A 13230-nucleotide genomic window follows, 5' to 3' on the forward strand; every position below is an offset into this window, starting at 1 on the left:
TATGGGGCGAGCAAGGGAGCCCTGTTATATGAGCCTGCTGAAAGCAAGCTGGCGAGCCAGAATTCAAGCCCGGGATCATGAGTCAACTAAACATATAAACATGAAGTGTATGAACAGGACTGTGCAACATAAAAATGTATTAATGCTAAAGTAAAAATACATGTTCCGCTGCACGCTGAACCAAAAACTATACTAATGTAAGGGTTTTTATATTCAGAAGCAAGTGTTCTTTCTCATTTCTTTGCTGATGAATATTTAATTTTACACTTTTGGAGGCAAAAACAAAGTTTCATAAGCGACGACAAAATTCACAATTTTGGTACCTTTTAAAAAATGTGCCTTAAAATGTATTGAGTTTTCACGACAGTGACATCATTTCAACTCTTTGTAGATTTTCTTACCTTTCTCATTGTAGATATAGACCAGTTGAGATGAAACATTTTTTGGTGAAAGCCATTTCCTGACTAAATTCCTTAACAAACTTCTCTGCATCCATTAACAAGCAAGCACACAGACTTACAATTTAGTTTTTCTCATTGTAACCACAAGATTCCACTCAGAGATATCCAGTCTGCACTACCGCCTCATAGGGGGCTATTAAAAAGAGAATAAGAAAAGGCTTTAAAAAACAATGAGTATTTCTCACCAGCAAACCTTTGCAGTTTTTATTTCCTGCACTCCCTGAACTATTAGTTGTTTTAGCCAAACTGAAAAGAGCTCGGCTGTGTTGTCCGTGTTGGTGCATACAATCAGCACAGTCACTAAAATCTGGTCTGCATGCAGATTTCTGCAGAGAATCCTAGTGGACAGCTATAGAAGACTGTATTTATGCCACATAGACTTTGCAGCAGAGGACAGTAATGTGGACAGAAGCTATGACTCTGAACATATGAAGATCAACATACGCCTTCCTTCCTTGAATGTTCTTGTCTTTCCAAATTGACAAGTAATTTATACCATAAGAAAACTGAAAGTCATGGACTACAAATTCAAAGTTTTTAGGCTCTCTGATCAACTTAGAGAAGTATAGTTTAGTTACACAATGAGCTCCAAGCCTTTGCCATCCTTCCAATCTTGTATTGTTTATCTAAACGTGGTGAAGATGACTTGCTGAAGTTCAGACGGTGCATCAGAATTAAAAACAAAGATTTATGTGACTTCAGATGTGAAGATGAAGAAAGACAACAGCAGCTAACCCATTTTTACACAATCGAGGTAAGGAGAACCGCACATCTGAATGCACAACATGTCAAAGCTTAAAGGAAATGGGCTTCAGCAGCAGCAGACCACATTCTGTGTGTCACTCCTGGAGGCCAAGAACAGGAAACTGAGGATCAGTTCATACAGAATTACCAAAACTGATTTATAACATTGGAAAATTGTTGCCTGGTGCCATGAGTTTCGTGGTGTTGACATTCAGATGATAGAGTCAAAATTGAACAGAAACAACATTGCAGCATGGATCCACCCTGACTTTTATCCGCAGTTCACGGTAGTGGTGGTGTTATGGTGAGCGGATTTTCTCTTAGCACACTTTAGGCCCTTCCGTACCACTTGGGCCTTGCCACAGCATACCTCAGTGTTGTAGTTGATCATGTCCATCCCTTTATGACCACAGTGTGTCCATCTGTTGATAACTACGTCTAGCAGGATGATACACCGTGACACAAAGTTCAATCATCTCAAAACTGGTGTCTTGAATGTGACAATGAGTTTACCCGATCTCGATCCAATAGATCAACTTTGAGATAAGGTGGAACAGTAGATTTGCATCATTTGCAGCTGGCAAATCGGCAGCAACTGTGTTTCTTCCTCAATTATGCTACAAAGAACGAAGGCAGTCCTAAAGGTAAAAGCAGGTCCAACCTGGCACTAGCAGGTGTACCCAATAGTCTGTTCTGTTTGTAGAATTTGTTTGAAAAAACTTTGTAGATGGGTCAAAAAAGCCAAAATAACAAAATAATAGAATAGCAATAGTAATACAGTAGTGATCATCTATTTGCATTCTGTTTTTATGATGAAATTCAACAAAAAGCCTAAAATCTAAAAAAACAAATGATTTTTCTTCGGAACTGGTTGGATTAGAGAAATCAATCTTATGTTTTGTGCCAATAGAAACATTTACACATTGAATTTAGTACTGAAACATGGGTGTTATTTTCAGAGTCCTACACAGAGAATTTAAAATGCAATGCCAATATGTCAACTATAGTACTTTGACTTTAAACCACGTTGAAATCAGTTCCAAAAGCGACAGTCAAAATGCAGCTTCAGCATGCTAAATATTTACGCCATTGTTCATCCTTGGCGACTGATTTCAAGCAGCCAAGCCCCAATCGTGCGTGGGTTTCATTCTGCAGCTGCTCGCCATCCAGCTTTCATCAACTGGGTGGCAATAAGGGTGATGAGGTCACCGTTTTTAGGCAGAAACAGCCGTCTATATGTCATTTTGATCATTATCAGATGAATTATTGGAGTGTGTGAAAGCATCTCCCATAAAGATAAAAATGTAATGTTCACACAGTTACATTTTAAGCTGCTTATTGTCCTTCAGACCGGTGGGGTGAATGTTCAGCTTTCCAGCTAAGACAGTGTGCTACAGTTAATTTGCACTCAAAAACAGGAAGAGCTTAGGGGTAATAACCCATTAAAGGAGTTACTACAGGCCAGAAAGTACCTACGGTCCCATGCAGCAAATCTGGTAAAAGGCGAAGAAACACAAAAAAACCCCAAACAAAGGCTTTTATTTTGTAATATTCATTTATTGTTCCATAAAAATAAATTTTAAAAAAGTGACGTGACGTCTCCTTCATGACTGCCTGATGGCTCCACCAACAGTTCCTTGTAAACACAGAGCTTTATTTTTTACCAGACTAGAAAGGGAATTCAAAACCCTTTTTTTTCCTCATTTCAGGCCAATCTTAAGAGCCTGTAACATCACTGACCTTTGACATCTCTAGGGGTCACAGCCCCCCAACACACCCATATTTACTTAGTTTCACATTTTGGGCAGATATAGTACATTCATCCCTTGATCTCCATCTATATACACGGTTTAGTTTGTGGCCTAGCGATTTGTTTTTGCAGATCGCAGTCGTAAAAAAGCAGCTTTAAACCACAGGAATAAAGAGGACATCTACGCGCTAACACGAGAGCTCAAGCCATCAGTAAAACCACTTACAACTTATTAGAACATCTTTATACAGCATTTTATATGTAAAACACGTCTGTAAATGTATAAGAAAGTCAGCTCTGTAAACAGTGAGAGATGCCTCTGTCAGCGTCCCCTGGAAAAGGTTCAACATGCTGCTACAGTACGAGGTCCAATAGACTCAATGCTACATTGTACTCGTTTTTACTTACACTGGTAAATGCTGCCGAGCCTGCAGGTGAGATTTTAGAGCAGAAAATAATTTCCTGACTAAATATTTCCCCTGGAGATCCTGGAACAATGAAATGGACAATTGAATATTAATAATAATCCAGGGTATTATTTCTCAACTTTAAATTTGGCTAAAGATGAAATGTTTGGATTAAGAGGCAGGAAGATCCTTCCAACATGAGTACTGAATCATACTGACATGTCAATAAGATTTCTGCAATATGAACACTCATACATTTGGGAGGACACAAGGTCATACCTGTATATTGTTTAATTTTCACTTCTCCTTCCTTTCCCTTATTCATTACAATCAGAAGTTTAATTAGCTTTGAACTTTCTCCAGAGATTTGGTTCTGTTGGTGGGTTCTATTCTATGACAACCTCCAACACCTGGACTGAACTAAGTACAGGAGGCCCGGTATCGATGTGAATAAAAGCCTTAACTCACTGTCCATGGCTGCAAAATAAACTTGGGTTCTAATCCAGCCTTTTCTGTTACACTTCCAGTCGTAGAAAAGGCTTTTAATTTTCGAAGTGACTGTAAATATAGATGAGCTCAGACGAAAATCTATATTCTGAGGTCAAAATTTGTGAATGGCATGTTCTCTTGTGTTTCCGCTTTTTAATTTTTCATATCTACACTCCAGATAAACAAGAAGTCACTATTTAAAAATTCCCACAAACTCTGATCAATTAAACAAAAAGTAAAAAAAGCCGAACATTTTTTTAAAATATTGGATCTGCAATGTTACCTTTTCAGTATTTTATCCCTGGAGATCACTGGTTGCCGCCTCCTACCTCCATGAGCTATGAATCAAATCCTTGGTTTGGCTGTAAATTAATGTTTGATGTCAGGATGTTTTAAAGGCTCATAAACGAGTGTTTGAATATACCTCTGTGACATTTTTCAGATTGGTGACTGTAGAAATCCCACTTGGTCTTGGCCCAATTCAGATTAGCTGTTAGTTTTAGCCTCCAGGACCACCTAGACTGAATTCATACTAAATAAATAAGATGGTTACCCACTGCAGGTAAGTTATTAATGGCTTATAACCTTTTAACAGAACTTCACGTCAGAAGTCCTGGACCAACCCTTGGAAGTTTTATTTTTAACAGTTTTTATTATAATCTGATGACCAGGTAATACCAGTATGTGTAAGAATGTTTATGAAGGTAAAATGAGAACTGGACCAGCGTTCGTTTCTCAGACAGGCCACCGATTATTTTGGCTTTCTCCACCAATCACCTGAGCCACACCTAGCAGGTTAGATCCCTTTTGTTGAATTTGACCTATTTGGGTTCTTCTGAGAAGTGCTTTCATATTGTTTGTTTTGAAACCAATTTCAGTTTAGGTCCGCAGTCCTGCTACCTGATACACGTGGAGAAGACATCAGTGTGCAGTGCAACAAAACCACTGGCTTGGTTTAATTTTAGGCTCAGCCTGACCATTCCAGGCCAATTCACCCAATTCCCCAATTTGTGCCCACATTTTCTACCATGTCCTTTAAACTATTGGTTGTCAAAGCAGGTATGAAACGTCCCCATGGTGGGAACCAACTGATGTATGATTGGTGTGAATCTTGCTGTTGCTCCACTTCATACCCAACTACTGAAAACTACAAAGATACCAAATGGCGATTGGCCGGAATGAGCAGCCTCCCCTAGGGGACAGAAAATGAAAGTATGCATGCCTTTTCAATCGATTTGAAACAACAGAATAGTATTGCATCTTTTATCCTGTTTGGAAAATTAGCTGGTTTGATGTGATCATCTATTTTAGCTACACTATGATCGATAAAGGACTGTTCACTTCACAAGAGCACCAAAGTTTTGTGCCAATGTTCCCTATTTCTTGCGTGGCTGCTAAATACCAGGAAGGGGAGTGACAGTGGGTATGACCGGCTTACAGGTCGAATGCTTTCTCAAACAGTCTGAGAAAGCAGTTCTTTAACTCTGAGCACAGCTCAGGAACCCCATCCCTGAAGAAGTTGGGCCTGATGCTCTTTGGGAATTAGAACATACAGAGAGCTCACAGGAAAAGCCCTTTCTATGTGTGGCTGGGGAGGAAGGATGATGATGGAGCCTGTGTCATTTTGGAAATGCACACAGCCCAAAGTGCTGATGTCAGTCGTGCCAAATGTCAGAGACAGACTGTTACCCATGCTCAGCATCACAATCCTTTGCTCTATGATTTCTGACAGCATGAAGAAAAAACAATTTTCTCTTTGTTTCATGTTGTGAGCTTTCATTTGGTGTCCATATGAGGGTCTGATGTTCATAGAAAAAAGCTCTTATGTTTGGGAGAATATATTTCATAGAAACAAATTCTCAGAGTGCCATTTCAAGAGAAAGAAATAAAAAGAAAATAGATTACAGTTTGCAGTCGAGGACGGTGTTATAACAGCGACAAACTGAATTCACTGATTCAACTACGTTTAAAAAACAGAATCCAGACATGAACTTGGGAGGGTCACACGGTCGTGGCCCGGCTGTGTTTGAGAGCTAGTGGAGAATAGTCCTTAATGCGGACGCACAGTTTACCCCTCAGCCAGGGGTTCTGCAGCTCCAGGGGACAGAGGTCATCCTGGAGCCACTTCTCCCTGTTGTCCACCACCAGCACCAGGCTGAAGTGCTTCAGCTGCTCCGGACTGTAATAAACACACTGCTCCTGCTCCTCACCACCGCCGTTGCTGCCCAGCAGGCGCCGAGAGACGGTGTTCATCTCCTGGACTACCAGCTGGATTATTTCCCGAGCCGTCGTGCCCGAAGTTACACAAAGCTGAAAGACAGGATGATGAGGCAGCTACGTTTAGCTCAGCTTCAGTCACAGACACAAACAGCAACAGATTAGAAATGTGACACAAGGTTGTGCAGCAGGGGAGGGGCAATATGGAAAAGAAAACTCGTCAATTTATGTTGAGCTGTTAAAACGTTTTAATGCTGCATAATACTTATTGTGCATAAATTCATCACTTTAACTACTGTATAAATGTTATTATTATTATTAGTAGTAGTGTTGGTAGTAGTACCCTAACTGTCTCACCAACACACACAGTATGTCTTCTGTCTTACATTAGGGACTAATTACAACCCAAACACACAATGCAACATTCAGACTGTTGGGTTTTTATGAGGGAAGAGCAGTTTCTTAATTGTGTTGAACTATCTGATTTGACAGATCATAAACACATTCTAATTAATCCTTCCCCAACTAATATGATCATATGACCCACTTCAACCACGCACCGGTACCTTAACACTGGTCTTTTTTAGCAGGCCCGTTCGATACTGTGGGTACACTCTGAGTGTGGCGTGGCTGCCTTTCCTGAACACAGCAGGTGACGGCGAGTTGAGTCTCTGCGTGCCGCTGTCCTCTGATAACGTCCGTGCCGGCGGAAGCTGAGGTACGCAGCGCTCCCCAGAACAACATCGGTCCACCGACGAGGGGCGGTGCCACCTGTTCTGTGGTGAGGTGGAGGGTGAGGAGTAATGGGAGTGGTGGGAGTAAGGCTGATGGTGGACTGATGTGGTGGAAGGGAACTCCAGGCTGCTGGTTCTTACACAGAAGGCCTGTCTCTTCTCTGTGATGTGCAACAGCTCGATTTGTCTGCTGGGGAGAATGAAGTCACTGTCAAACAGCTCTGGGGGTCCCCTCCGCCTTTCTCCTCCACAACAAACTCCTCCGCCTCGCTCACTTTCCCTCCCCAATTGGGGTTCTGAGGCCTGGAGGACATCGGGAGTAGAGTCTCTCAGAACTCCCCCACCACGTCCACCTCCTCTGGGACACACAACTCCTCCCGAGCTGCTCCCATCGCTACGCAGGAAACCACGGGGCTCCAGGGGGGCTGAGGAGGACAAAGGTGAGGGAGGTAGCAAGTCCAACTCGCGGGGACTCTGTGCACGACTTGAGTCGTAGTCACTATCAGTGGTGAGGAAGACTTCAGAAGAACCCTCTTCATCTGATAAACCAGGATAATCTAATGGATGTAATAAAACACGGTTTGAGCACAGCAGGTGAAGCAAAAGTATCCATAACACCTGACCATTTTCACATCTTTCCAGGTCAAAAACCTCACTGGGAGTTTATGATAAACCAACACTAAATAGATAATAACTGTGAAGAGGAAGAAAAGGCGTTCATGGCTTTCAAGAAATGTTACAAATAAAATTCTGAAAGGTGAGGCATGCTTTTTTTTTTTTACCTTCCCTGAGTCAATACTTTAGTAGAAGCACCTCTTGCTGCAACTACAGCCACGAGTTTTTTGGGGTATACGTCTCTCATGTTTGCACGTCTAGAGACAGAAATAATCACCCTCTCTTCTCTGCAAAATAGTTCATGCTCAATTGGATTGGATAGAGATTATCTGTGAACGTTAATTTTCAAATCGTGTTACAGACTCTCAGTTGAATTTGGGTCTGGACTTTGACTGGACCAATACCTGTATTAACAGCTTCTCTGTTCCTGCTGTAGAAAAGCATCCCTGCAGCATGTTGCTGCCACCACCATATTTTACTGTAGGGATGGTGAAGATATAAACTGCTGCACAGACCTGACAACTTCTAGCTTTCCTTGTCAACAGTTTCTTCCATGTGTGTAAAACCCATTGAGTGTTAGGGTTCCATCATGAAAAAATGTGAAAAAGTTTAAACAGGGTGAATATTTTTGCAAGGCACTGTATACGGTCCTTATTAACGGTAGGGTTTCTGACCTGAGTGTTTGCGACAGGGTTCCGGTGAGGGCATGGGAGACGGCATGAAGTCGGGCTGGGAGGAGGTGGAGGGAGGCTTATCTGGCAACACCTCTTTAGAAAAGTCTATTATCCAGCTTATGAAGATGCCTCCGGTTGGCTGCTTATAGCGGGCATACTGCAAGGCATCCATAATCCACCTTGCATCTCGCCACATCTCCTCCATTTGCTATAGAAAAGTCATAAAAGTTTACCCCTTTAAAAATAAAGCTACATTAATATAAATACATAGAAATGTCTCTAAGATACAGCTTGATGCAATCAGTGGTGATACCTGCATGTGTTCCTGAACCTGTTGGTGTTTCGTCTTAGCAGAAAGTAGCTCAGCCTCAGAGAAGGCTTCTCGCAGAGCCTGCTGCGACATTAGGGATTCCAGCTCCAGCAAAGCGGACACTCTACAGTACTGGCCGATGAAGCTGGGGCAATATGCATTAAAGTGGACTGTAGAGAAGAGGAAACATACTGTCATTAAATACAAGAAACCACTCTGAGACATTAGACTGTCTCGGGCATTGGTTTTACTTAAAATAAGAAATGTGCATGATAATGAATGTGGCTAAATATTGATACACTTACCTAGTTCGAAGATCTGCAGGGGCAGGGTGAGGAAGCCAGAGCGAGGGGAGTATGGATTATTCTGACCAGGAGCCGTGCACACTTCATCTGAAGGCGGCAGGAGAAGCAGGAAGGACACCTTCTCTCCAAACTCCAACACTTCCTGGCTGTAGATCCGGAAATCCTGAGCCTGGACAAATCCAGATAATACTGAGTGAGTGACTGTTTAGTGCTTTTAACATTGATGCATTATTATGCTCTTATAAAAAATCTGAAGAAGCGTTTCTGAACTCAAGTTTAATATGCTTATAGGGTGTACTTTATTTTTTAAAGCATAGGCTTCCCTTGGATACATATTTATTAGTCCTGAAGCTGAATTTAAATGTTTTATTTTTATTTTATATCAATGGCAACTGCAAAGTTGTTTCTATTATTTTAAAAACTACATGACAAAGTTTCTTCATGCTATAGAGCAAATAACTGAGTGCCTGAAGTTGCTGCAGACTGTGTTTGGATCCCTTTTCTAGTTCAGAATACCTCCCCATCAACAGCTTTGTCCCCAAATTCTAATCAAAGCTTAACTTTAATTAGGAGAGAGTTAATATTGTTTTGTTAGTGCCTTCTGTTTTGTTTAATATGGCAACAAAAACTACAAACCCTCTCATGATTTGTGTTGCTTTTCTTTTTCGTATTTAAAAGGTTTGGAAGTTATATATTTTTATTAGTCATCAAATGCATTATTAGCTGATACAAAACTCAAATTAAAATATCATTATCAAAGATGAAGAAACTCAGAACTTGTTATTCATAATTCATAAATCCTGAAATGTCTCTTGAACATTTGCAACTTTTTCAGCACTGCACCTAACTATTTTAAGAGCAAAATTTGTTAGTTAAGCTTTTAACTCTGACCTATAAAAAGATCATGACAAATCAATGAAACATAGCTTAAGTGAAATAAGCAGCAGAACATCGAGCCAACTGAAGTGTTGTTTGTGAGCATAACGTTTATCAGAATATAAAATGTGTCTTTTTCTGTGGTTTTTACTTTTATATATCTCTCTGTCAGTCAATAAATCTGCTGGTAACCACAGGTTGTGCTAGAAACATAAATCAAAAACTATTCTCTTCAAACATTTTACCAAGATGTTTACCCACGATAATTAGTGACTCGTTTTACAGTGTCTGAGCCAAAGGATCAACAAATGGCATATCAGTATTTTTCAATTTTCCCTCCAACAACCACATGTTAAGCGTTAGTTTAAAATAATACGGTGGAGCATCTTCTATAGTTAGATTTTGTGAATGCTATATTACTGTAGTGCAGTTAATCACATGTAAAACTGAGTCAATATGTACAGAATGTGAGACTTTCAGGTTTAACACAAACACCACACTGTTCCCAAATATAAAGTATACTGATGACAGCAGTGTTTTCTGTTCCTGAGCAGAAATAACAGCAGCCACTATCAGGATGCCACATTTTTTTATTTCAGTTTTTATCACAAATGGTTGTTTTCCACTGTGGTGAATTACAAGAAGACTGGTCCCATTACAGAGTGCTTCTAAATCCCTGGGTAGGGTGCCGGTTGGTTAGATCTCCACAATGCTTCTCTCAGAGAACATTTCTCTTTAACTCCTTCTTCTCATTGGTTAAATCACCATATAAATCCCAAATCATGAGATCAAATTCGAGTAGGAGACTTTGCCTACACTATTTCTGTCACTGGTATCTATTAAGTTATTCAACGAAGTCCAGGTTGTTCTTCCAGATGTACAGGGAAGACATCACTCTTCAGCAACTTTCAGCTACATGCTTTGTACTTGATTTCTTCTTTCAAGCTTCTTTACATATTTCTCTATTTTTGGACATTAAAAAACTAAATACATTTTGTGAACTACAAGGTGGAACACCATTGAAAAGGCTTTTAAAAACCCTGGAGAGCAACTACTCAAGACCAATTTTAAAAAACTACAATAAACTCTGGCTACTGGGAAGGAAACCAAATAAATTAAGGTGGTTTAAATCTTTTGCTCCGTAATTGCACTGAAGCACTTTATGATGCTGCAGTTGTTGCAACAGCGGACAGTAAATGTCAAGTAACAAAGCTGATTGATTTTACGAGATCCGTGGTGTTACTACTGTCTGACTGCCGCAGTGCTTTCGGCCCATCACCCGCCTCATTCTCACCTGATTTCCAGGGACATTGATGTGTGCCATCAGGTCCTTGATGGCACTGCGCAGGTCGTTTAAGAGGCGGTGGGGGGCACTCTGCACATCCTGGTCCATTTCCAGCGCTTCGTCCAGAGAGCTGAGAGCCTGCAGCCACTGCCATTCTTCTCTAAGACATCACAGATGAAGGAATATTCCAATTTATTTAGATCTCTGTTGCTATTTCATTGGCTGATAAAATACACATATCCATGTTAGGTTCCAAGGTTCTCCCACCTGGACATGTTGCTGTTGTCCCGTATTTTAGTGTGACAGAGAATGTTGGGGAGTTTTTGAGGTACCAGCACCCTGATTTGCTCCACCGAGGTGCACAACTTCAGGTACCCCAGGTACAAGCCTGGAGACAAGAGCTTCCTGCTGCGCCTGTGATACGCCAGCTTCTCCTGGGAACCGCAGGTAAACAGAAACCATAGAAGAGCATGCCATTAACCATTCCTGCAACCATGAGGCCGTTCCGTCTACAGCTGTTTCAACATATCTAAAGTTGAAGTCAGAACTGAAAATAATCCATCAGCGCATTTTGTTGCATTTTTCATCATACAATTTGTTCATAACCCACCACAAGACAAATACTTTAGTGAACTGTGGTTTCATCAGAAGAATCTCCACCATTGTTTTCGGAACCACAAGAACAAAACCAGTGCATACTGGAGACGAAAACAGGATTGCAACAATGGTATCAAGTTTACTCGGCTATGGATAAAAATCAACTTGTGGTTCACTTCGACGCTGTAACTTCAGTAAACAAAACAGAACAAATCAGTTATATAACACTCTGTAACGACAGTTAGATAATAATTAGGGAGTCCACAACTTCTAACCTCTTAGTGTGCTTGAAATACTGAGCACTCATGAGGACCTGAAATGTTACATATCATTTCATCTCAGTCCGTTCTACTGTTGTTCTTACAAACAATGATAAATGTTTGTCAGCGATTGGAAGCACTTGTAACTGGACGCACTTTTCAGTTTACTGCAGCCTAAGAGCCTCATCTTTGTTACGTCAGGTTCAGTTTTCTGTGAATGAGTGAATAAGTAATTTCAGAGACTATATCTTGCAGAACATTTTGCTAAATCTTTTCATCAGCATCCTTTCATCATGCCAAATTTCTGGATCGCAAGGCAACTACGAAAAGAATGAGGATTTTTAACCAACAACCACTGCTGACAACCCAACAATGATTCACTAAAACGACCTAAAAAATAACCAGCATTTAGTGGCTGAGCTAACAACCGATCAGAGTCGGCGGTGGTTTTCCTGTATAACTCACATGGAGTGTGATGAGGAGCATGTCCAAGGCGGTGGGCTCCTCGGGGGAGGAGATGGACTTGCGCTGAAGCTGGAGTTTACAAAGTTGTGTCCAGCGTACCCCATCCAGGTTGGGGCAGGTGTTCATGTCCTTCAGGAGGACCACCAGGGCATTGCCATGCTTGTCCTTGATGGGCTCGAAATACACCTGGCCAAGGTCCTGTGTTCCCAGCATTCCCTGAAAGACACAAAAACACTGGAAAGTTTGCAAAGAAAGAGATATATCACTAGCAGAAGTTGTGAGGTGATAGTTATCAGTAAAAAATCATCATGCTACCTGTAGCTGGGAGACTGCCTGCAGCATCTTTAGACGGGTCTGCAGAGTACACGAACAAGATGACTGCGAGGGACTGAGACACTGCTGAAGCCAGGATATCTCTTCCCATAGGTATGAAACCTGTAACAGATTTATGTTTCAAAGTGGTCTTCATCAATATTTATCCAGGCTTTCTGGTCTTTGGCTTTCAATCTTAGTCCAAACCCTGTTTCCAACCTCAACAAATGTTGCAGAGTTTGGTTAAAAATAGAAAAGAATCAAGGAGGACAAAACAAGAGTCAGGCTAACCAGACCGAGAGAAAATAATGTCCAAAATCCAGCAAAAGCCTGATAGATGCATTGTCCTTTAGTTTGTCATCTACCGTAATATAGGTTTGTAATTAATAGTTCTTGTAGACTCACCTTATAAGCTCCCAAACACTGTTTTCTGTGCATCAAACTGTTTTATTTTTGATTTTTAGCATATATTTAGGCAAAGACATGAAAACAAATTGTCTTTGTGACAAGTTCCTACAAGAAACTGCCTCAATATATCATATGGTTACTAGCTAAGAGCCCCTCTGCAAAAGTAAAAAAGCTTTCCAAAATCTTTTTACAACATAACCACAAATTCTATGGGAAGCTGTCCAGAGTTAATGGGAAGATGGATGAAGCTAAATACAGGAAAGCCTGGAATAAAGGCTTAGAGGCTGCAGAAGACTTCTGCAAGTAGGTAAAACACAGCCA

General features: G+C 40.9%; 1 protein-coding gene across 6 annotated transcripts in view; it reads right to left on the reverse strand.

The window, feature by feature from the left end:
• Positions 1 to 2741: 2741 nt before the first annotated feature.
• The window catches only part of LOC124875292 (ankyrin repeat and fibronectin type-III domain-containing protein 1), a 204827-nt gene continuing 194338 nt past the window's right edge, over positions 2742 to 13230 (reverse strand). For 5 of the 6 annotated variants that reach the window (XM_047377355.1, XM_047377354.1, XM_047377353.1 and 2 more), the window contains 9 exons: positions 12505 to 12624; positions 12190 to 12423; positions 11135 to 11301; positions 10877 to 11027; positions 8707 to 8875; positions 8405 to 8571; positions 8092 to 8299; positions 6635 to 7359; positions 2742 to 6161 (listed from right to left, as the gene is read on the reverse strand). In XM_047377355.1, the coding sequence (XP_047233311.1) occupies positions 5853 to 6161; positions 6635 to 7359; positions 8092 to 8299; positions 8405 to 8571; positions 8707 to 8875; positions 10877 to 11027; positions 11135 to 11301; positions 12190 to 12423; positions 12505 to 12624 (2250 nt within the window). In that variant the 3' untranslated portion in view covers positions 2742 to 5852. The remainder of the gene's footprint in view (positions 6162 to 6634; positions 7360 to 8091; positions 8300 to 8404; positions 8572 to 8706; positions 8876 to 10876; positions 11028 to 11134; positions 11302 to 12189; positions 12424 to 12504; positions 12625 to 13230) is intronic. The other variant, XM_047377352.1, reaches the window with a different exon arrangement.

Source organism: Girardinichthys multiradiatus, chromosome 10 (assembly GCF_021462225.1).
Source record: "Girardinichthys multiradiatus isolate DD_20200921_A chromosome 10, DD_fGirMul_XY1, whole genome shotgun sequence".
Classification (NCBI taxonomy): Eukaryota; Metazoa; Chordata; class Actinopteri; order Cyprinodontiformes; family Goodeidae; genus Girardinichthys; species Girardinichthys multiradiatus.